Genomic DNA, 26,359 nt, shown 5'->3' on the forward strand with positions numbered 1-26,359 from the left:
ATAGAAGAAGGAGGCCATATTTTCATAAGCCCAAATCAGATAGGGCTTTGTATCAGCAGTAAATTTGCCTGTTCTTACATGAAACAGTTTTAGGTGACAGGAGGAAAAACAGTGAATGTTAACAGGGATTTTGCGCCAGGACTTCAGCCTCCACAGACTGTTACTCACAATTTTTTAGTAGAGCTACATCATCCTATACTCATAGAGGATAAGTCTCTGACTTATGTGGAAAACTTTTGATTTTTTTTAAATTGAGTTCTCCCAGCAATTCTTACACTCAAAAAGCAAGCGTGCTTCAAATCCTGAGCATTGGAGGCTGCTGGTAGTGACAGTCCCACATTCAAAACCATAACACTGTGCTGAGTTCAACTTCTTGTTTGTATTTCGAAGAATCATAGACTGCTTTGGGTCAGAAGGGACCTTAAAAATCACCCAGTTCCAACCCCCCTAGCATGGGCAGGGACAACTTTCAGTAGATCAGGTTGCTTAAAGCCTCACTCAACCCTGCCTTGAACATTTCCAGGGGTGGGGCATCCACAACTTCTCTGGGCAACCTTTTCTAGTGCCTCACCTCAATGTCAGTAAAGAATTTCTTTCTAATATCGAACCTAAACCCACCCTCTTCCAGTTTAAAGCCATTACCTCTTGTCCTATCACTACAACCCTTTGTAAAAAAACACCTTCCAGCTCTCTTATGGGCCTGCTTCAGAAACTGGAAGGCTGCTCTAAGGCTTACCTAGAGCTTTCTCTTTTTCCAAGCTGAACAACTCTCTCAGCCTGACTTCATAGGAGAGGTTCTCCATAGCAGAGGCTCTCCAGCCCTCTAATCATTGTTATGACCCTTGTCTGGACTCATTCCAACAGGTCCCTTCTTATATTGGGGGGTCCAGAACTGGACACAGTAACCAGGCTGGGTGTCTTGAGAGCAGAGTACAGGGGCAGAATCAACTCCCTTGACCTCGTCATGCTACTTTTGATGCAGCCCAGGACACTGTTGGTCTTCTGGACTCCAAAAACATATTGTCAGGTCATGCTGAGTTTCTTACCAACACCCCCAAGTCCTTCTCCTCAGAACTGCTCTCAGTCCATTCTCCACCCAAGTCTATTTGTGCTTGGGATTGTCCCCACTCATTGTCCCACAGGTGCAGAACCTCATACTCAGCCTTGAGCTTCATGGAGTTTGGACAATGCCATCTCAAGTTCTCAAGTCAAGGTCCCTCTGGATGGCATCCCCTCCACCACGATGGTGCACCTGCACCACACAGTTTGGTGTCACTGGTAAATTTGCTGAGGCTGTCCTCAATCCCACTGTCCAATCACCAACAAAGATGGCCCCAACACCAACCCCTAACACCTCTTGTCACTTGCAGATGTGGTGGAATTAAATGCTTTGCTCCTATTTGTTTCCATTCCTATGTGATAATATTTCAACTCAGAGACTAACAACACAGTGTGATATATGTTTACACAGTTGTATTTTAACATTTTGCTATATAAAAGTTAACTAAAGCCAAAGTGAAAATTACTGATAAAGATCTTTCTCTTTCCTTTGTATTGCTGCCATTAATACTGTAAGTTGTTTCTTAAATACTAGCCAAAAATTTTATACTTGTTTGGGAACTAGTCAAACCTGTGCTCCTTGCTTTCCAGTAAAAATTGTCACATGTTAAGAGACTCACATCTTCTCAGATCCTCCTGCTACCTCTTGTCCATCATTATCTCAGATTAATGCCTGTACCTCCTTTGTTCTGCAATGGCCTTTGCTGACAGTTCTCAAAAAAAGTATTTTGCTGTACCACAGGTTGAGAAATGCCAACAACCATCCTTCTCATTTAAGTTACCACAGAGGAGTCACATCATGCCGTTTTCTCTGGGTCATTTGTGCAATGTCAGGTAAGGCAGGATGTGACTCAGCCATGACTGGGTTCAGAAGTAGGACTCTGAAATCTTCTGGTTTCAATTTACCTTGGGAATCCTTGGGACTGGCAGAAAAAGGAAAGTGAACCAAGAAAAAATGAATGATAAATGCTCTAAACCTTGGTCTTCTTCAAAGCCTTCATGTATCCCTTCCTCAGAAGACATTGATTCTGTAGTCTCTGAGAGGTAAAGGAGATTAGGGAAACTTATTCTCTCTCTCTTTCTATTCTATTTTTTTCCCAGCTCCACAGAAGAAATCTTCCTTTCCTCCAGTTCTAGGTTGTTCAATATTAGAAAGCAATTGTTCTGTCAGCAGTACCTGGAAAAACTCTTCCCAAATGGAAGATCCTATCTTCTCTTTTCCTTCTAGTGAGGGTGGCTTGGAAACCACCTTCTCATGAACCAGGCCTCAGCTTCCACCTTTGCTTTGAGACAAATCCTCGTTGTATTTTGCCTAAGGATGTCCTGTGCTCTGAAGGATGGCTTGATGCCATCTTTCACAAAACCCAGAGAACCTTAGCATTCCTGATCTCAGAGATACACGCAAGCATACACTGAAATTCTGATCAAGGCTGTGGAAGGCTGCATGTCTTATACATTTGTAATTTTAATATAAAACCATAAGACACACCTATTCACATTCCTTTAGCCTAGAAAGTCACTTTTTCCTAACAGCTGAATGATATCACAGCCTCTCTTACACAGTGTGGTGAAGGTGAATGAATTTCATTGCTCTAAATTTCATAGAACTTCACATGACTTGAATATGGAAGCCAGAGACAGCCACATTTTAAACTTCTGCTATTCACGAAAACAAAGAGCATATGTCTTATCAATTCCATTAATCCAACTAATCTTTTCATTGAATACTTAGCATTAAGAGACATTTATACTCAAAATAAGGAAAGTGATATGTTTCTATTCCATACATTGTTTTATTTCACTGGGTCCTTCCCATTACATTTTCTTAGACTGACATGACTCAAAAATGGCCCTGCAAATACAGGATCATTTCTCCTATACAGACCTACTTGCACAAGTGGACCCCCCCCAAAGGTGGAACAGATCCAAAGAGAGGACAGAATGACAAGAGGGGAAAGGAACTGGAAACATATGATAACCTTTTAGGACAATTCCCACAATTTTTCCAGGTAAACATGTCTGATATGAGCACTTCAATCATGCACAGATAGATGACACATCTGTGTGTGGGCAGAGGATGAAATTGGGTGTGGACTGCGTGCCTCTGCAATAGGAACAGTGATAGGTCTAACTCAGCACCAGAGGCACTGAGTCATCTGTTCAGAGCTTAGAGTTCTTCATCATTCCCTTTATCACATGGAAAATCCTGGCTGGATTGCCTGAAAATTATTCCTTGCTGGCTGGGACCCAACCTGAGACAAAGGCCAACAGCACAGCAGGATTTAGACACACTTGGAAACCCTCCACACAGCCCACTGATTCATGGAAAAGGATTGTATACCCCCACAATAACACCGAGCACTCAGAACAGTTATTTTGCTTCTTTCATACTTCTACAGAATGAGCATAGGTGAAAATAAACAGGCTTGTAAGTATCTTAAGTGACACTTGAAGCATTGAGCTCAGAGGCAATTGAAAAATCCAAGCATCTAATCCAGTGTATGGAAGTGTGTAGAGAAAAAGCAATATCTAATTTTGGGCAATGATTGCCATGATCACCACAGATGCTGACAGTGAGTAAACATCTCTATATTCTGAAATCATGCCCAGCATCAGTTTCACATTTTCCTTTTCCTACCTTTTCAACACAAATTGGTAAAATAGCTACATGCCAGCAAACCCAGTGGCATGATGACAAAGATGTACTCCCTTATTCTCAAAGCAAAAACACAACAACAGCCAATCTTAACAGCCTGAGCCAAAGAAAACCTCAAAATCTTATGAAGACATGACAATATCACACAATAACACCACAAGCAAGATATTTGCTGTGGCTTAACTTCTTGTACCACCTCGCAAGACCATAGCAAAAATCTGGTCTACATAAGTATTCCTGCTATAGGCAGAAAGAAAAAAGTATATTGTTACTGCATAATTTCCAGATGCAGGTCTTGACCACTTCCTATATGCAGTCAAGTGAGAAGCATTATAGGAGAGGTATTATGTATAACAGAGGAATTCTATTACCACCACCCCTAACAAGAGAGGGGGAAAAAAGGTGGTACTTGTTAGAATAGATATTGTTCCCAATTCTCCCCCAGCAGATAAAACATACACACGCTGTGGCAAGAGCAGATTGCAGGGGATGAGCAACCAGAGGAGTGCCTAATTAGCCCCTCTAGTTGAAGAGTAGCTGATTAAATGTGCCAAGTTCAGGGCTCTAGGCTGGAGGTCAAGCCCATCTTTATGTTCTCTCCTCCTGCTTTTGTTGTCACTCAGAAGTGGCTTCTGCATCAGTAAAACCTTTCAGATCAAATCGATAATATTGGTATCTAACTCCCCTCTTAACATCTGGCTTTCTAGTAAATCTTAATTGGTATTCAAGTTCTCAGAGAATGGTTTGTCTGTTGAAGAAAGAAAAGTTTCTATTACAGCTTAGAGAGCTTATCTCCTTCCTGCCTAACGCAGGATTTCTTTTTCTTTTCGCTGAAACAGCTGGAGACCACCACCACCATGGGAGACTGGAAAGAGAACTGGATGAACTCTGAATCTAACATAAATCACAGTTTCTGTTCTCTCAAAAAAGCATGATCAAATGATTAATGATGAGAGTGAACCATAGCTGAGACACAGGCTGATCCCAGAAAGTGAGTCAAACCCAAAAGTTCACCAGCACAGATTTTTATATCGATACCAAAGATCAATTTTGTCAGAAGGTTCCTAAAACAGAAGTCAGGGTGAATGACTAAAATCTGGATAGACAAGATCCCGCAGCAGCCATCAGATAAAATCAGTTAAAAATGCAGTTTGTTACAGAAGTCAGCCAGCTCTCTACATGTCCCAACAATGGTACCCCCAAAAATGCAAACCCCAGCTGCATGTAAATAGACAGTTCAGTTCTTCACATACACCCTGACTGCCTCTCATTAGCATGAAGCCTACACGTATTATAATGGTTTGTTGAGGTCTGACAAGAGAAGCCCAAGCAATGTTATCTCAAGGATTCCTTGTGCCCCCCAGGCGTTCTCTGTGCCCTCCACTGTCTTTTTGCAGCAGTTGGACCATGAGCTGACTGCAAAGGGAGCCCTTTGTTCTGTTTGCAGAAAATGTGTGAGTGACGACAGCAGCAGGAATAATAAATATGAATGGTATTACGCACACATGCAAACATCCCTGCAGAAAATTCAGCCATAGGGTGAATACCAAAATTTCACTTGTCACATAGCTATTTATAAAGTCAAAGAGACTCAGAAATAGCAAAAAATATGTATCCTTGCCAAAAACGTCTCCCAGAGTGGACAGCCCCAGGGGCTGAGATCTGAGCTCTGCTCCAAACAGCAGTAGTACCTCCCCAGCGGGGAATTCCCAAAACAGGAAAGATACCCCAGAGCTGACACAAAGCCAGGAGATTTGGCTCCCACGCCAGACTTCCTCCAGCTGTCAAGACAAGTGTGTCATGGTTAAAAAACCTGCTGTACTCTGGCTATTTCCTGCTTGAGCCGTGGCAGGCTGGGCAACAACAAGAGAAGCCCAAGGGTTCTGTTGAGCATCTCTGGCCTAAGATCAGATGGGCACCCAGCCCCATCCTCTCCAGTGGCATCCAGAACTGCGTGGCATTTCAGACAAGGTCTTTTATCAGTCTCTATAAGCCTTCTACCACCCTTTTTGTAATGCTTTTATGGCGTTACTCAAGAGTTCTGTCATCCTGCTGGCTGCACTTCTTTCTCTTTGCCACCACTCCCCTCAGAGCCATACCTGTGAATTACCTTTTGCTTCCAAGGTATAAGAAAGATCCTTTTGGGGTCAGCACCCCGCTGGGGTTATAAGCATGCAAACTGAAGCTTTAAACAAGTCCATGCACCACTGAGGTTGTATCTTCAAGGGATGGGGTAAGCCCTGAGGAGGGGTGATTTTATCTGCTGATATAAGAGTGGGCAGAGAGAGATCTGCAAGCTGTCCCAGGCCAGTATAGACTCAGGCTTTAAAAGTCCCATGTGGTTAAACAATGACTCATGGTTGATCCCTACCTTGTCTGTCAACACTCACCACTTCTTTACATCCATACCATTGCTAGAGCATAACTGAAGACCACAAGAAGGGGTAGAAGTGAACAACATTAATTCAGAACACACCACAGCTCACTCAACTCCTATGCAAAACAGAAAATCTTGAGGCAGTGGATATTTTATGACTTCTTAAAATAAAGCTTAAACATAATTCAAGTTGTTTTTTTTACATCACCTGCAAAAGAAGAATTAATCAGAGGAGCACAAACTGAACACTAGAAGACTCTCAAAAACCTGCACTGGCTTCTTTTGCACCCAAGTCTACTCAAAAGAGTACATGTAAATATATGCATAGGAAGCAATACTTAGATGCACATTTCCACTCATGTGTATAAATATTCAGTAGAGTGCTCCTCTACTGTGGCATCCTTTTAAATACAGCATCGCTTTAAAATCCTTCATGAGTTGAGACACAGACCCATCTTACCTTCCTACTTCCCAGCTTCTCTTCACCTCTTGAAACCAAATCCTCCTTGCTGTCTCTATGGTGACAGTGACGTCCATGTCCCCCCGATGAGATGGCTGCTGGCACGCACATCAGGTGCCAGAGCAAATCCATCAGCAATAGAAACCTCTCCAGCTCCTCCATGGGACACGATGCTCTTCTCCAAAACTCACTCAGACAAACAACCTGGTAAAGAAAACAGTGTTAAGCCACCATCCTATGCCTAAGAGAGTGGGTAACTGGGTCTAAAATAGTTTTTTAATTTTCTCTTCAATAATAATTTCTGCTACTTGGGAAATAAATGTGATAGCACTGCTATCAAAGAGCATATCTGGATAACCTCCACACAATGAACTAATCAAAGGTAATTTCTGCCAGAGCGTTTGATAGTGTGAAGATACTTGCGTCATGAAGTAGAAGTAGCTGATAAGCAGCACGATGAAACCTCCTGCAATGTCCATCCATCTTGGCACAAGGAACCAGCAGTGACAGAAGGATGTTTCTTGGCACATGGTTAGTGGGTAGAGGAGCAAGATTTTTATCAAGTGCTAAGTGAGAAGCACCAGGTGGAACCTGCAAAGATGTGCCTTTCAGGCAGCCACAGAAGGTGGCTCCAGTGACTTTCTCTCCTTAGGAGAGACACAGTGAGTCACTGGGGTTTCAGAACACCAGCTATTATATACAGCCCTTGTTGTATTTTATGGTGTTCAACAACCTAGTTGTTAAAGCACAACCCCATTCTAACATGCTGTCCTGTAGCACCCTACAGGCAAAGCAAAGGATTTTCAGTCCCCACGAGCTCTTCCCTTCTGACTGCCCAGATGGGGGAATATGTGCCAGGCAAACAGCTTTGGCTTTCTGCCACAGTCCACCTCCAGCACCAGCTGATAGATGCACTCACTGTAGATGCTCTAGATTATCTTTATGTTCAACTGACTTTATGTAAGTTTACAGCTGAAGGTGTCTGTCACTTCTCCATGTCATTGCAACCCTGCTCCCCAATGCAGGCGCAGAGATCAAAGTGTTTGTGGAAACAGGCCTTACCCAGAGGATTTTAACAATGCAAGAAACTCTGCTGCAGTCAGCTAACTTACAATTCTTCTCTGATAATGTCATCAGGTCAAAAATTAAGGGTCTTATTTGATCCAGATAAATTTTTGGAAAATTAAATACAGACAGTGATTAGTCCCATATTTCCCTAAGCTTTCATGTTCTTTTTCACTGATCAGACAAAAAAAGAGATAGTCCATCATCCTAAAGATGAAGACTGCAATGGCCAAGCACGTTAGGAACAATCCAGAAAAGCAATAATAATTTTTAAAATCAATAAATACAACAATATATGACTAAAACTTGCATTGCTATAATGCATGCTAAAGATCTAGTCCCCAGAGTGGGTTACTGGTGTACCACATGCATTGTTTGGATTTTTTTTTTCTCTGTGTTTTCTTGTTCTTATTTATCACCTTTTTTCTAGCACTTGGATTGTATATGCTTGGAATTAGAACATACTTGTTGCTCTGCATGCTGCCCTTCTCATGCTTGGTTGCTGGACCCTGCCTGAGAGCTTTGATGCTACAATAATACAAAGCAAGGCAGTTTGAGAAGATATACAATGAAAGTCCAAAACAAGACAGTATTACAAGACTTAGTTGCATATATAGCCTGTAAGAAGTGAGAACTCCATCCAAATGATGCAATGACTCAGTTCCATAATTAGTAGGCACAAAAATTATCTTTTCATCCAAAGTAATGGAGTTTTCTCTGTATTTTCCTCCCCACGGGAATACCAGTTATAGTTGTGCCACAGCAGCCAATAGATTTGTCTTCAAACAACCACAAATGAAGCAGAAGCACAGAAAGATCTGTTTCTCCCAGCTCATACAGGACTAATTTCTATTTCACAGCAAGGAGATATAAAAAGCATCCTAAACAAATCTCAGGGTGCCTAGGTCACTGGAACAATCAGGCTTGTATTTCCTGATGTCAGCAGAGTTCCACAGGTGCCTGTAAGTCCCTTTCCATTAGGGACTTACAGAGATCCCCAGCGATGCAACAGAGAGAAGCAAAGGTCATTTGGGCAGGTCCATCAGCCAAGGGAGTACTGGGAAGATCCAGGAAACCAAAGTATAACTTAAAAAATTCCTTCTCTAGTCGTCAGAGATGTTTAGCAGTAGAAGGTGACCACAGGGTGCAGCAGTGTCCAGGTGAGAGCACGCAGAGCCACTCCACAGTAAGAGGAAGAGGTTCCACTGAGAGTATCACAGTGCATTGCAGAAAAGAGATCAGTCTCCAAGGGCTAACCTGTAACACACATAAAAGTTTAAAAGGAAAAGCACCACCAGAAGAGGACCAGGCTTTAAAGTAACTAACCAATGAAAGGCAAACAGAAGTTTTAAACAGAGCATCCCAAACAAAACCTTTGATACAATAATTTTGTGTATGAAAACAAAAATTGATACCTGTGCACTATTGTACACTGTAAAAAGAAATCTCAAGGGGTTTAATATTTGGGCTTCTTGAGGCTACAAAGTGATCTTTCAAAAAGACCCTCCTTCTCAATCTGCATCCATTTTATATTTCACAGTTATTAAAACACCATGCTATCTAGACTTCAGAGTTTAGATCTCATAACACCAATAATGCACATGGTTAAACATCATGTATTTCACACTACAACTATTTACACCTTTGAGTGCATTTTTTGTATTCTGTGGCCATATCAGACTGGATGACTTTTAGGATTTTTTCGTCCTTGGTCTTGTCTCTGGTCTTTTGCTGTTTTCATGCTTTTAAAGTTTCTAACAGCAACAGTTTAACACATTTCTAATTGGAAATGCACAATAATTACAATGGGGTGAGTTTTTTAATATAAAAAGGCTATAATTATGCCTTTTGCTCTGTTTGACAAAGCTATGATTTTTACCAAAACACATGACCAGCCCTCGGGTGGTCTATTCACAGCAAACAATGTATTGTCCTGCACACACAAGACAGACAAGATGTTGTTTAATTGAGACTCAGACTTCATTTACTTAACTTTTATGAAAACTACCAGCAATAACTTGTAGAAGATACACCATTATTTCTTCTTCCATCAGCTTAGCATCATTGAAGGTTGCCATAATCAGCTGCTTCTTTCTCATGTACCTGGTTACATTTAGCACTGGGACACTACAGTTCTCTTTGTATGAGGGTTAAAAAGCCTTGTTTCCACATTACATCAGACATACAGAAATATACAAAATCTATTGCCACATTCTCCAAGAGATTTCTTTCCTGAAGTCCAACCTTAGTTGAAAGCTTAGTTGCTCTGTTTCTTGGAGCCTGAACCCAGATAAGTCATTAGAAGTTGAGCAACTCCTTATCTAAAACAGGTTAAAAATTCCATCTCTACAATCACAAACCAGTCCTCCACCATTTCTGGATAGCTTTGATATCAGACATAATAAGATGAAGCTAATGAATTATTTCCACCATTCTCAGAGTCAGAAAGGTTTGCAAGTGACCATCAAAAGCTGTTCAGACCAGTCTGGCACAAAGTCACTTCAAAGCAGTTAACTTTGAAAGCATCATTTCCATAAGAGGAAAGTTTGAAGACATGTTGTTGAATCTATCTGTTTGAACAATTATTGTGGGGGGGGTTATGCTGGATTGCACTACTGCCCAGAAAAATGGCCAAGAGACACAAACAAGTGATCTCCAGGCTTTTTAGTGAATAGTCCACTTTCATGGAACTTGAGAGCCAAGTGAAGTGGCATGAGTGATGATGAGATGAGTTGGCATGACAAGGGAAGAAGCTCACCAAGGCAGCCATCAAAATCTCTTTGCTCTGCTTTCCTGGAGACTCCACCAGTTCCTTGGATCACTTTAAAACTGCCCCCACAGCTGCCCATCATCCTTATGCTTGCAAACCTTGTGCCTGGGCAGGACAATTGCAGCTCATGTCTCCCTTGAGCAGAAGGCAAGTTGGCCGTGTCCATCTCATCCAACAGCTGTGCTCTCCTCAGTTTGAGTCTGCAGAGCCAGGGCACCCATGAGAGCCTGTGTTTGTCCTACCTGCAGTGACACCAGTCCACTGTGATGTGCCCTCTCCAGCAATGCCTGTCTCTTCCTGTCAGGAAAACATGACTGCACACTCCATCCAGGAGTCAGCAGGAAAAACAGCACGTAGCCAATATGGATATTCAGACATGTAGTGGCTCAAGCCTAAGATCATATTCTGAGTCAATACGATGACGTGGATTGTCCACAGCTCCCAGTATCATGATCCCTGCAGTTGTTCACCAAGGATTTGACATCTGTCAAGTGTGGTTGTATTTCACAGGACAAATTCAGAACAAGCACATGTAGCCACACAATTATGCCTGCCCATAAGGACTCAGATGTAACACATTTTACCATTCCACTATTATTGAAGAAACATTTCATTTTCAGTTGTGCTTTCAGAAGGCTAACAAGGGGCTCATGAATACATCAAAGCAAAGTCATATTATTAATTTACAACAAATGTTTCTGATTTCATTCCCTCTGACCATTCAGACAACACTTTATTAAAAAGCTAGAAAAAACTCTGATGTTTTTTCAGGACTACCTCTCATAACCCTAGGTTCTGATCTATTTTGCACAACACAATTTGCAGATTATTCACGGGATATGAAATGAAGCACAGGTTCCAGCTCTCTGGAAAACTGAGGTCTATCAGGAAACCACCTTCCAGCTGAGATGGAGCCATCTCCAGCAAATGCAATCAGCTATGAAAACAGTGGGAAGTATGCTGTTCTACACGCATTGAAAATACATACCCTTAAGGGTCTCACACAAACTGCACCTTTGGTTGACTTCTGAATGGAGTCTCCAGGTGGTTAAAGCACTGACATTGCATTATTTATGGTGATTGAAATGCATCTAAGTAGTGCTTAGCAATTGAATTTACACAAAGACACTTGATGGAAAAAATACAGGGGGGGGGGGGGGAGGGGAGGAGGCTGTTTACAAAACAAGTTACAGTAATAAAGCTGCTGAGCCAAGAGACCTCTTAGTAAATCATTTATTCCGCAGTTTGACAATATTTACAAAGGTTTTTACATGAATTATTTACTCAAGCTTTTATAACTTGTAACGTACTGTACACAAAACAGCAAAAACACATTAGAGCTACAAACCTGGGAACATACAGTTATGCAATGACAGATGGTGGAAAGGGCTCTGACAAAGGGAAGTTTACAACTAACACAAGCAACAGCCTTTTCTATCTGTCATCAATAAAGGGCTGAGGACTAGCAGGAAAATGTGATTCAAGGAAACAAGATGTTTTTTCAAAAGCTACATTCTTTGTGATTGCTGGATTTGGTTATTTTAAAATGAGCCTTTTGTTTTGAGTGTCTAATTCTAAGAATTACCATTTCAGTGAGTTACCACCAACCAATGAAAGGCTGTATAGCACAAAATCCAGAGTTTACATGAAGGAAACACTGCATTTCTGCTGCTTACCCTATGAGCTTTAGGTCAATTCAAGTGATACTGTGTATGTATCTAACAGGTTTGCCCAGACAAACCACATGTATTAGTGCCTGTGTCAGGAAGTTTTATGCAAAATACTCTGGAAAAGACATTAATTTTCCGAAGTGACATAAAAGAAGCAGAGTACAAGGGCATATGGAAAGTTTGCAGGCCCTATATTGAGGATGGAGAACAGAGACAAGTGTTCAAGGCCAGGTTATATGAGGCATTCAATAACCTGGTCTAGTGGAAGATGTCCCTGCCCATTGCAGGGGGCTGAAACTAGATGACCTTTAAGGTCCCTTCAAATCCCACCCATTCTATCACTCTATGATTACTTCAGCCAGGTCTCTATCTGCCAAAAAGTCAAAAGAAAAGGAACTCCACCCTCTCATCAAACAAGTCACAGGATTTGCTGGTACCATCACAGCATATTCAGCCTTTCTTCCTCATCTCTGAACCCCACACAACACATCACCACCTTCTTGCTACTCCCTGATGGAAGGAAAAGGGTATCCCCATACCTGGTCATATAGCACAGGGAGTTTTAGAGATGTAATAAAAAACCTATCCCTAGAGAAAACTCTCTTAGGGCACAGCAACCATCACACATCGTCCTCCCATCTATAATTCAGTTGAAACGTGCCATACAAGGCATCTAGTCCTCCTCACTGGTTTGAGAACTAACAGGTGTTTAAGATGAAAGGCAGGCTGAGAGGATGAGCACTGGACAGCTGCGATCAGTGAGACCAAGGCATGAAGCGGAAACAGCAGCTTAGGACTTCTTTTTTTATTAGTCTTTTGTCCACATTACCAATTACGGCCAAACTTACGGTCTGAACTAATGAGCTAAGGTTTCAAAGCACAAAACAGAATACACCAGGATATTCCAATGCCAAGAAAAAACAATAGACTCAGGTGAAAGAGTAAGATGGTAGGAAACACCAAACTACAGTTACAAATGTAGCAGAAATACTAACAATTCTTTGTCTAGATGACTTACAGAACTGAAGTCTGAATGTGGCACAGGTGAAATACTGCGCCACAGACTGTACAGCAGAGGCTGTGGTTGGGCAGTCTGATAACTTATTGCCAATTACTACAGAGACAACAGCCATTACCTCATTCTGCTATGTCAAATCAACCTTTGATGCACAGCCAGAATAGCAAGCATGAACACAGATGCAGGTACAATAAAACTAGAAAAAGTATAGAAGAAGGAAAGCAAGAAGATCAAAGATATTGAATAGTTTCTGTCTAAGAAACAATTAGTCTGGAATTCTTTGACTGTAAAACACATCTGAGGGGGCATCTGACAGATCTATAAAACAGCAGGAGGTTTGGAAAAATCAGCATTGCTCACTATTTGTTGCAATGGAAGAACTACTGGTCACCCAACAAAATAATCAGGTAGTAGATCTGAAATAAAGAGGAACACTTCCTGCATGTGTCAAGTAGTCATGCCACGAGATATTGTGGATAGCACAAGTTTACACAGGCTTAAAAATGGACAGAATTCTTCCTGGAAAAGAAGCCCAGAAAAACCTTTTGAATACACTCATGCTCAGGCAGTCCCTAAGATTAGAAAAACACATTTGAGGAAAAATTTTGGAGATGTCAGATGTTGTAAGCACTTTTGCATGATGAGAAACCAAGGAGCAGTGCCGATTGTGGGGCTTATTTGATTTTCTTGAATGTTCACTTTAGTCATTTTCAAAGTGAAGATGAAATGAGTAGGAGGAGTTGGATGGTCTGTACAAGTTCAGATCAAACGAGGGGAGAGAGCACGCTTCTCCAAGTTGGCTACCTACATCATGAAATTTAATATTATTTCTAGAACCATGGTTGTGTTTAAGAAATACTATAAAGATATTCAAATGCACTGCAGCTAGAGCAGGTTAAAAAAAAAAAAAGAAAGAGGAATTGCACAAGAAAACATCCATTAGATCCCCATTTTGGTAACAAGACAAAGCTTCATTGAGAGACTATCAGGTAAATGACAGAAAGCTCCAATCACCAGCTAAAGTTCACAAGCTTCACTTAGTTTTCCTTCAGGTCTTAACATCCTGTAGGTCTAATAGCAATGGATTTTTTATTTTTAATTTTTTCCCTCCTTTTGTGACACTTCCAATTAGGTTTTCCTCCTCCTGGTTTCTGAGGATCATTCCCTGCAGGCAGATGTGTATCCTAGCCCTTATTAACTGCTTTTGAAATATTGCCACTATTGTCAGGAGCTACGCTATTGACTGAACTGCTCCAGAGTCCATTCCTGATATCTGGTGGATATGCGTCCCTCAGAGAAGTTACTGTTCCTGGGTACTCCTCATCTGCATGATGGAGAGAGATATTAATGTGATTTATATGAGGGCAAAGCATGCAAAGCATCCACAGATCACAGCAGAAGGATCTGAAATTTTATATTGCCTTCAGTGGAAGCTGCAGATGGTCACCACTGCCTTCTCTTAAGTGAGGTAAGAGAGTCACATAGATTAAAAAATCACATGCCAAGAAGTTACACAACACCAGAGACTTCTCCAAATGCTCCTTCAGCCTGAAGGTGTCAAGACAAACCTCAGCTCACTAATTTTTAATATGTGAGTGCTTCGGAAAATGGAACATACCTATGAAAATAGGGTATTTTTAGATTAAGTTTTAAAAGAGTGGGTGTATGAGAAACATGATATAAGTTTATCTGGTATCAGACCAACTGGTGTCAAAAATCTCGTAATATGAAACAATTTTCATGATATGAAATTCTTACCCAGTGACTGCTGCAGGCTGTAAACATAGCCAGAGACCCAGTAAGATATTCTTTTTTCTTTTTTTTTTTGCCTGTTAGTAAACTCTGGTTCATGTATGCATTTCAGATAAAGCTCCTAATAGAACCACCTAACACTCTCACCTAAGACTGGTTACAAGGGAATCCTTCATGACTTACAATTATAAACGCTAGGACCAATGCCACTGATTTGGCAGGAGGACCCATGTACTTCTATGTTCAAATAATTACTCATTACAAGGACTGTTCCTAACACAACCCAGAATCAAATTAAATAATAACAGATTGCAGTAGCAGGCTACCCGTAATTGATCTAGAGTAGGTGTTGGTACACTGCATTTCTGGCTGTTGACATTTTAGACATAATTCTGGTTTCTTTAAATGAATTAAGTGTTACATCTCACATAAAGCCCTTTTTTTATCCCAAATTGGACTGCAAGGATAATCTGTTAATCTCATTGTTAATCTCAGTGCAGTAAAAGGAACAGAATTTTCTGAGATTTTAATCCTGTAAATAATGGTTTCATCAAGAACCATACACGACTCCACAGGGAACTCTAAATATTAAGATTGGTAATAAAATCATTAGTTGTTCCAAGCTGTTCAGCATATCATGGAGCCCTAAAAAGTTAATGACAGTTAGATAAGCTACGGACAGACCAAACATCAGCCAGTTTGTTGAAAATTGTGTTGAAAATAACACTTCACACTGTGGGGGAACAATCCTCAACAACAAGACAGTACTAAAATGAGCCTTTTTGATCACTAATCACAGTAATAAAATTTTTGTGAGGTCTAACAGTTAAGGTTTTTTTGAATGCATAACAATGACTCAAAAAAGTCGTAACACAAGCACTGCAATTCTTAAAAGTAAAGCAAATGGTTGAGCCCTGGACTTCAAACTTTCCAAATTTCCTAGAAAGTGGTCCAGATAACTTGAAAGTCTAAAGCTATCTTTTGCTTTTTGCCTTTTGCTGCCCCTGGATGCTTTGGGTGCCCTTGACACCAACCAGACACTGCTTCCACATACCCAGTGGTTCCCACTGCCAGTGGGAAGGGGCATCCACCAGTAAAAACGAAGCCCCACTGATCTTACCAAGTAGTTAATGGACAATATCCCCTTCCACAAAACCAAGAGTCCAGGCCCTGGTATCTGTAGCGGTTCTTCCATCCCTCTAACAAATGCTTTTTTCAAGTGTAACAAGTAGCTGCTACTGCAGTAGTCCTGTTAGAGTATTCTTTCAAATACCTTATAAAACCAGTGAGGAAGTATTGGTCCCATAGCAAAAACATACTGTCAGTGTTTTCTGTTCCTGATTTTTTCTCTAGTTTTGAATAGTTTTGATGGTTTAATGAGACAAGTAGCACATTTTATCTGCAGACATTTTTCATATTTTTATACAGAGCTTCTTTTGTAGGAGCACATTGAGTGTCCCAATGCATAGGAGGGAAAAGAGAGTGCCTTAACTTTTACATCTGCTTTCTTCAAGATTTCAAAACTTTCCTCATAAAAAAAAAAAATTAATCAGGTCTTCACAAAGCAAAACACTGATACCACTTCTACTTAAATGAGTGAAAGAAAAAATGCCAGTTTTTGAACACTAGGCTTAGAAACTAATTCTATGTATTTAACAAAAAATGCCCATTAAAACTCCAGTCCCAAGTTTATATAGAAGGTTTATGTCACCTCTGCCAAAACACATTATCTAAGAATTCCATTCCAAACAAACATATATTTCCATCTTTACTTTTGCATACATCCACATACTAATGCATCCATTCTAACAATTCAGTGATAAAACAACTTCCCCACTACTGTGCTAACAAGCTTCATAAGTGTAGTGACAGTGCTGCTAAATTAAGTATACTTTGGGCTAATTTTACATTTTTATCACAATACTGGAGAAGTATTAGGAAGCTATTATTTTGTCAGCTTTCTCATTTAGCAAAGCAGCTTCAATTTATTAACAGTGTGGAGTGTGAATGAATCAATATGTTTCATTGGGCAATGTGTCATTTGTTAATCGGATATTGATGAGATTATTGACGCGCAGCTAATTAATCTCCAACCCTGTGCTAGCCTTCATATGTTTCCTTAATTATGTTCTTCATCTTAGTCTTCCAACTTTGGCATGCAGACGCCGGCTTGCAGACAGTGAGTGAAGTAAGCTGTCAGAGTGTTTTTTCACACATTTACAATCCCTTGGCAGCAAAATTATTTTCCTACTTGTAAATAGGTATCAAACAAATATTTATTAATATTTGCCAGAAGATTGATATTGATTTGGCAGGGAGTCACTCCAAATTAGCTTAGCAAGAGATCTTGCATCAGAATAAGCGTGCTTAAATAGATATATCTAGCAAGCATTAAATAATTATGAAACTATAAACCTGTAATCATTGGGAAGCACTAAAATTGCTTCTCTGCAGTCATTATCATTGAACTCCTAGCTAAAGAGACATTCTATAACAGTTTAGTATTCCCTTCTTGCTGTAAGAGGACAAATATATTTTGCACTATTATTTTCTTTTATCAGATCACCAAGTTTAGCAAAAGGAAAACTGCCTTTTTCATGAAACACAAAAAACGGGAGTAATTTCACAGGGTGTGATAGGGGTCACACACCCTGATTTCCTGGGGTGCCAACAGAGGTCTGTCTCAGGGTGGGCTAGGTCATTTTTGAGCATCCCCTTCTGGCTGTGGGCAGAGCCCTGCAGCGGGACATGAAGATTTGCCAAGAGCTGTTTTGCCTATTTCAGCTGGAGTCAGCTGAGGACACCGGCATCCCAGGCGCCAGGGACAAAGAAAGCTGCAACAACACAGCTCAGTGGGGTAGCACTCAGCTAGAAACCCTTTGTGCTACCTACTCTGGCACAATAGCTGTAATGGAGATATAATTTGCATCAGACTTATTGTTGTCATATTTTTAACTTCACAAAAACACACCCAGCAGGGCTAGGAAGTAAAGTAATTCCCAGTAAGTCCTCAGCTAAGTAAAATACAATGAATGTGTGCCACTCAGGAAAGGGTCTTCTCCAAAGGGCAGAAAGGAAGATGCTGAATACACTCTGATGCATGCAAAACACCACTTAATGTGTCTACTTCACCACTACAATATCTGCCTGAAGCTCCAGAACACTTTTTTATTATTTTTTTTTTTATTAAGGGAACTGGAGCACTCTAGAGTAAAATTATCAGTTGTCAGCTATAAGCAGATGAGAGGGCAAAGGCAGTTTTTATTCTCCTACTCTATTTCATGCCTAGCTTGATTTTTAAAGAGAAAGAAAAGAGATTTCATGGGTAGAGACATGGTTGACTGGTGATCCTAAAGCAATTAAAAATCTGTCTGGTATGTTCTTCTCGCACAGGACTAAACTTGGTTCCTCAATTTTAGAGTCAGGCAAGAAATTTCCTTAGATCCATTTAGCAATGACTGGGGGAGTTATTTTTGTCCCTGTCCCTTTGTTATTTTTGTAACCACCATGGTAATCTACCTTAGAAAATATCCTGCTATTGCAAGGATGTAGGACACCTACATCAGAGTTCACCTCACCAGCCTTTTTAACTTTCAAGAGGGCTTTGGCACAGCATCTCAGAGCTCCAAACCTACAGGCACTCAGAGAAGACATTTTTCTCTGGATTAGTCATGAGCTGTGATTACCAAGGCCTCGCTGGATAACTCAGACAGCTCTTTCCAGCCCCCTTCCAGGTGACCCTAAGCTTTAGGCTTCCTACTGGCATAACGTTTTGGAGGAGGTTGGGAGAGAACAGGGCCTCTGGTACCTTGAGCCATGATTTGGGGTAAAAAGGGTTAACTGACAGACAACGAAGAAAAGGTGGGGAATTTTCCAAGCCAGTTCAGAGTTGGGCCATCCTTCCTAATAAGGATAGGAAGGCCTATCCTTCCTATTCTTATTAGGAAAGATAATTGAAAATAAATTGTGAGGTGAAAAGGGTCTTTGAAGAACCATGGAAGTATTTCAGGACCTCTCCAAAAGTTCAGACAAGGGAGCCATAAATGGTCCTTAGCTTTCAAAACAAAATAATTCAGGTAACAAGTGTTGACTCTGGGAGAATCCATGTTACCTGTGAATGCCTCATATATAAGAACAAGATCACCATGTTTCACCTAGCAATGTTTCATCTTCTTTTAAAAAAACAGCCTTTAACAATGCTGCCACAGAGCTCCTAGTTCATATATTTTGAAAGAAAGCCAAAAAACATACACATAAGAACTGCACAACTCACTGGGTCTTGCAAGTTTAATCAAATCCACTTGGATATATCTCTTATCTTACAATACAAGGGTTCCCACCCAAAAAAAAGGAAATCAATGTCAATTTTATTCCATATTTATAGAGATCCTTCTAAAGGGAATCAATGGGCTTCTAAATCTCAGATAACCAGCACTGACTTTGTCAGTAACCTTCAGCATCATTACAATATTCAGTTGCTCAGTTCATTTTTTTAAAATGCTGACCAACAGGTTTATGTTGTGATTTATTTTAGAGAAAGCAAGAATGATAAAAACTTCATTTGATTTGACACTACAACAGTAATCATCCTAATTGGCCCTTGTTTCTGTTTGTCATGTATAATTATTCTGTGCATAAATTATCATGTTTGACTACAGCATTTATGATCAGTGAGTTTCTTAATATGCCATTATCAAAACCTTTGCAGTAATACATTTACTCAGTAAGCTGAAAATGCAATCTGAATGTAACACAAAGTTCTACAAATAATGAAAAGAATAAAAATACCTATATTTTTTCAAGAGCACCCTATATTGGTAAGCTATGATCTGCAATGCCTACTGTTCACAAGAGAATTCACAGCATCCAAAAAGAAAACAGTTAACCCTACAACACCAAGTTAACCAGTCCACACCAAATCTAGTCACATCATATCCCTTTGACTTTAAAAGAAAAATGAAAACTCCAAATCACAATGTGCAAGTAAAACAAATTTTGCCATTTTTTTAACACAGGTTCTTCTATTAATATTCACTTTGCAGTCAAACCAAACCCATAACATGATATGCATATGGGAAAACTTTTCTTTACCTGGAAGTGGGGTTATTGATGGTGGTACTGGTGTTTCCTGTGGACATAACAGCCCTGGGAGGGCCATCCCACTCAATGGCCCTTCCCAGCTAATGGAGCTGTGGCAAAAACAACATGACTTTTCCAGTGTATTGTCTATTCTGCTCCATTGGGAATCAGATTTGGGAAGGGATTTTATTCTATTTATAAGCCTTAAGATTCTGCCATCTATGAATGTTGTTACACTCACAAATTAATATTATAATTTTCAAATATCTTGCACATCTACCGTTTTATGGGTCTAGTCTCAGTTTTTTTCCCAAATGCTAGTGCTTGCTTGAATCTGACTTTCTGACTTTGAATCTGTTAAGAGAGTTTACAGCAATTACTTACTTTATTCCTAAAACACTATATACACATGACCATTCTGTATCAGGTCTAAGGAGTCTTTCCTAATTCCCCACTAATGAAAGTTATTTCAGATTCCCATCAGGGAGAAAGCATAGGGTCTGCATTTGGATGGTGTGATTTAACACACAAATAGAAAGCCTTCTAATAGTAGGAGTACACATTGCCTTCTAAACAAATATCGTTTTACATTTGATCAGAGGATTTAAGGTCAGACTCAGAAGTCAAGGCCAGCCTGTGTTTCCATTTTTACACCTTTATCATTTTTTTGCTCATTTTTCTACAGAGCTGTTCCAAAAGTGGGGCGACAGGAGAGTAAGACCCATCAGAATGGTTTTTCCACAAACAAAGCTCTTTAATACCCATTCTCTGAATTTCACTACATGCTGCACATTCTACCCAGTAAACCCTACATTTTCAAAGTCTATTCTACATTTTCTTAATTCTAATTAAACAAATCTTAATCTTGACTTTAATGGCTGCAATTATGATACTTCATTATGTTAAATGTTAGTTGCAACATAAGAATAAATTGTATAAACAGTTTAGCTGCAATTGCATGGAGTCTAACTGTACATTACTCATTAACAAGATGTGGGTAGCAGCAATTATAACATTTCCTCCTAATGTCCCTATTTATTGAGTCTCAGCAGCAAGCCCCCTTTTCACAACACACACTGATTGACGATAGCAGCTTTTGTACTTGTGAAGAACAGGCACAGGAACCTGCTGTGTGCCTGTAACTCAGATCGATGGAAGTACACATTAGCTCTTAGCCTCACAGGCCGGAGTTCCTGAAGGTCAAAATAGCCATCAGCATCACTGTAGGGTACAGAAATCATTTCACAAATTGTGAACAAAAACAACACAACTAGCTTTGCAGTTTGATTATTGTTTATAGATACAGCAAGCCAAAAATTAAAGCATAGCCTTGAGGCAGCGTAATTATTTACAGCTGAAGACTCATATCATTATTAGCATGCTCCTAATTGCTTGAAGTTATATCAATGTTAGCTGATTTAACACATTTTTGATAAGAGGCATGGAAATTGTTTTCTCTGCATAGGGAATGTTGGATCCCTTCTTTATTTTTTGAACTCTTCTTCCCTCCTCCTCTTTCTCGCAAACTGGCCCTTGTTTGCCATTGAAAAAAACCCCACATCCATAAATTCTCCTTTATTCTGTATGTCTGTAACTATCACCACTGCACTTTGTCATGTTTCTGTGGAACCATATATTTGAATTTAGCTGGACTAAAATCATGCCAGCTTTTGGCTTTCACTAGCAATGGACTTGATAATTTCACATCAATATCTACTAACTAGAGAATAAATCACTCTTTGCTTTGGGTGACACATCTTAAGCTATTATTTTTCCCAACAATACTTGAGCTGAAATCCAGCTAAAGGAAAGCAATATAGAGAACCTCACAGTGTGAAGCGACGTCTGCGTCAGAGACTACCTCACAAATACCTATTTTGGAGACAGAAAAGAGTTCTCTACTGCTACATCACTGTACCCAGTTCCCCTGATCTACAGAAAAAGCAAATTAAGTTTGCCACTAATAAACCAGAGCAACATAAAATTTGGGAATTTTTCATATCAATCAATCCATAACTTGTCACCCCAATTCATTCTTCTCATTCAAGTCAGGAGAGCAGTCAAGCACTGACAAAGCCTTGAGCCACTGCTGGCCAGACACCAGGAGAGGCAAGTCAGTGCTGGGGAGGACAGGGAGCCAGAACTGTCTTGGGAGGCAGGCTGGGGGTGCTGCTAATAAAAATGGGGAAAATTCCCCCTGCCAGCACTGAGCAAAGACTGTATATGTAACTCTTAATTTTAACATTTCTGAGGCCAGGCACACTATTTCAACAGTGCACATAATGCAGCACAGACTTCTCAAGGAAAAGCAAATGTGATCTTATTTTCCTTGTATAACTTCCTTCACGTACTTATGTACAGTTCAGTTTTAATCTCTTCAGTTTTAATCTCCACATCAGGTATTTCTACTTCTTGAGTCACACTGGCTGGCAGCTATTTTGTGATGGGAGCCAGAGAAGAGCAGTGGGCACTGCCCATGGACCTACAGTGGTCTCCATTTCACTCTACACAGGAGTGGAGACCTTGGAAAAACCACTTTCCCCAGCAGGGAGAGCTCAACCCAAAATGGAGAAGCAGCAGCAGCAGGGAGAGAGCTGGTAAGTTTTGCTTTTCTTAGCAAAGTGATAGCTGTCAGGGACTAGACTGGCACCAGAGGTGTGCAGAAAGGTAGATATAGGTAGATATAGACACTTTATTTCTGTGTTGTACAGAGACCTCAGCTCCTGTGATGTGACTGGCAGGGATGCTGAAGATCCCAAGCATTTTTCCACTTCTCCCCTAAGCACAGGCTAAATTATATGTGCAGAATTTCAAAGTAATTAATCACATCCTTCCATAAATTTTGGCTCTGCTACCTGTAGATTCATTTAATTGGGCTAATTGTTTTATGGAAATGTAGCAAAGAATAGGTCAAATAATTACAGACTGGCTCTTTTAAAATAATGGCCCAACTGCTGAAATTTGCAGCATCTGGTTACTGAGTGGAGTAACGTTAGATGAATTATATATTATAGTCCAGTGAGGAAAATCTTCCATTTTTGTCTGTGAATGGGGAAATAAAAGACTGCAATAGCATGCGAAACTGTCATAACAGCTTTTCACGGTTGAGACACATTAAATTACCAGCAATCAATATCCTGGGAAAAAGTTAAAAGAAATAGATTTGCTAGGAAGGAATAAAGAAGTGCACCCAATTTTAACTGGGAGCTTTATTTTGCCCAGCACTAAAGAAGTTGTAACAGCTGCACAGACTGAAGCTGAAACAGGAAAAAAACCCTAACCTACTGACTTCACAGGGGACTTTGTCTGGGAACAAAAGGATGCAGATCTGAAGGATTAATATTCTTACACACAGTACTCAGAGAAACAGAAAGCAAGGAAGAAGCTTATGTAGGCCAAGTAAGAGCATGTCTTGAGGCTGCAGAAGACCAACTCTTTGCTATTCCTCTGTCATATATTTTAAAACTAAATGACTGCCTGTTGTTCCTCACTAGGTGCTTGGTAGTCTTGGCGTCTTATAAATGGATCTTCTGCAACCCAGCCTGATTTCCCGAGCTGACAAGTCACGGACCCTGTGATGACACATGGGTTTTCTGCTGCGTGACTCGTGTGCCTAGTAGTTCTTAGCAGTTTTTGTTTTCCAAGTGTAGCTGGAGTCGCACGGCGCTAACAGTCAAAGAGAGCTAATACAGTAAATGGAAACTGCTGTCAGTATGAACCAGATTAGTCAATCCCTATAGCACAAGTGAATTTCAGATAGCAGCTCAAGCATGACCACTATGATCACAGCCTAGTGTTTATGTATACACAGAAACAATGAAGTGGCCTGGCAATTACTGGAAATACATTCCTCAAGCTTTCAGGCTATGCCAAGCTTAAAATTGTGGTCAGCTCATGTGGGAGAAACTAGATCAACTTGGATTGCATTGCAGCAGTTGTAAATGAATTGTATATTTTGCCTCTCTATAAAACTTCCAGTGCTAAGTGCACAGCAGCCTAAACAGCCGTGACATACAGCACTTTCTGTGCCTCCAGATCTCACAGGTACAAAGCTGTGCCACCTCTTTGCTTTCCCTGCATGCCCCACCAGCACAGCCAAACACCACGTACATAATCCTGCCTCTCCAAAGCTGGGAGGGACCCAGATCCAAGCCCAAAGCAGTTGGAGCCCCTGGGATTTGCTGTGACTAGCAATGGAAAAAACACAGCTTTGGAGCAGAGTCTAGCCCTGCCCCAGTCAACAGGAGGTCTGCTGTTCCCTTCAGCTGGGCTGGGGTCACAGCATGCAAGTTTGCACAAGCAGCTGACAGTTTGGTGATTAGAACATCTACCTACCACAGTGAAGTTTGCAAAATAAGACAAGAAATGCCAGCTTTTTTTCTTTTACTTTTCTCCTCCCCTAACTACTCTCTCATCAATGTTTTCTATTGCAAGTTCTTGGTCTTTTCTAACCTTAATGATTCTATGACTCTGATCTTTACAGCCCCCTCTTTATCTTAATATTTCAAGTAATTCAACTGCATTTTATATACACACACATACATATATATATATATGAATGTATTTTAGACATGACATGTGCATATATTAAATCATTTCCTTGTCTCATGTACTTCACTGACTCATGGTCACCCTGACTGCTGGCAGAGCTTGGCCACCCTCATCCTGTCCTCAGGGCCTGGCTGGGGTCCCAAAACATTGCATTCTGCCCCCTGAGCCACTCACTCACCCCAGCCTTCCTCAAGATGCTCCAATCCAGTCTGTCAGGCAATAAACCCATGTTCACCTTCACAATATTTTAAATTTTTTTACCTCTGTTGAAAATATGGCACTATCTTCAATTTTCCTCCTTATTTGAGAAGTCAAAAGATTTCTGCAGAAAGCAATTTGGCTGAGGTACAGCTTAAAAAGAAAGTTTTCTATATAAAGCAGTTTTAAAGAGAATTTCTAGCTCGATACAAGTTTAGTTTGTTAAAACTCTTCTCTTTGCAGCTTCTCTACCTGCTGTACCAAGGGAACAAAAAATCAGAAGCAAACATTTCCACCACCTCTCCCACCAAAGATAAAATGCATACACCTATGTACAGAATGAGTATACTATATTATTTCTTTTTAACTAGAGTTGCATAACTCCAGACTTATGAAGGAGTTTCTACTTCTTCCATTCCTGTTTTCCAAAATTTCTAAGCTGTAGTAACTATTATGTCTAGCAGTTTACCCTGTTTCACCTATCAAAACAGTCTACCTCATTTTTCTTACTAAAAATTCAGTTCTGCTACCCAGTATTTAGGCAGCATCATCAGAAAGCAACAACTGGGCTGGAAAAACCAAAGACAAGCTATAATTTAAATCTTCTACTGTATAATACTAGTATTGCACTTAATACTTGGCTAGACTTCTTAAATACTGAAATTCATGTTGGAGGGAAAATGGGGGACAATGTACAAGTTTTACTTGATCAAAAGAAAAGAGCAGTATTTACCCAGACATTTTTGGACATTCCATAATGCTTTCACTGGAGTAAAACTTTCAGTTAAATAGTTCTCTTCTCTGAAAATACATCAATATTTCTAATTACAAAGCTGTGAAGGGAAGAACACTTATGCTGGCACCAAAGTTGAGGAAACTTCTACTGGAGGAAGAGAAATGATATTTCAAAAGCTGACTTTTGTTGTATTCTATCATTTGGCCCACAGATCAGAACAAATAAACCATTTTCATTGAAGCTGCTTCCTCCAGCCACTTTTTCTTGCAGAAATTTGTTTTGAGGCGTTTCCTGTCAGTGCTTCCCAGTGTTCTCCAAAGTTTGCATTTTTTAATGTATATAAATTTTACTGTCCATTGCAATAAATATCATTTCTGTCATCTGCAGCTATCAATATGTCTTAGAGACTCCTTTCCCATCTCATGTGTTTGTGATGAGCTTTCAGATTTGGCTCCCAGCACTGACCCCTTCTTGGCTCAAGAACAAAGTAAATCTGAAAGAGCCATTAACTATTACTTTAACTAGATCTGAGGCTTCAAGAACCCTACTGCAGTCTCTTAGCTCACTGTTGCATGAGGAGCTGCGAATGCCAAAATAATGATAATATCAAATAAAAGTGATATTTCCTGAAAGGTCCAGGTGTAATTGTTAAAATCCTTCGCATTGCACTGAGCATTAATTTCAGAGATAAAAGAATTATGCTAAAGCTATAGGAACAAACCCAGGGATGGAGCCATATATAAAATTATCGTGTCTGTCTGATGGGATCAAGATGCATTTCCCCTGTTGCAGGGAGATGCCCAATGTAGCCAGGACCCACAGCAGGCAACCAAAAGACAGGCACACATCCAAGGTGGAAATCCACATGGACAGAACCAAAACACAGGCAAAGCAAAGCACATATCTTTGAGTTGGGCATCAAAGTAGAAGGGTACGTGACTCGTGTGAAACACCTCTAAACAGTAACA

At 40.3% G+C, this 26,359-nt stretch overlaps 1 protein-coding gene across 1 annotated transcript in view; it reads right to left on the bottom strand.

Annotated features, from left to right (window-relative positions):
- The window catches only part of LOC110472633 (uncharacterized), a 272,197-nt gene that overhangs the window by 172,205 nt on the left and 73,633 nt on the right, over positions 1-26,359 (bottom strand). The window contains exon 2 of the mRNA XM_085571476.1: positions 6,553-8,874. Coding sequence (XP_085427602.1) covers positions 6,553-6,714 — 162 coding nt within the window. The 5' untranslated portion in view covers positions 6,715-8,874. The remainder of the gene's footprint in view (positions 1-6,552; positions 8,875-26,359) is intronic.

The sequence above is a fragment of the Lonchura striata genome, chromosome 2, assembly GCF_050655825.1.
Source record: "Lonchura striata isolate lonStrDom1 chromosome 2, ASM5065582v1, whole genome shotgun sequence".
NCBI lineage: Eukaryota > Metazoa > Chordata > Aves > Passeriformes > Estrildidae > Lonchura > Lonchura striata.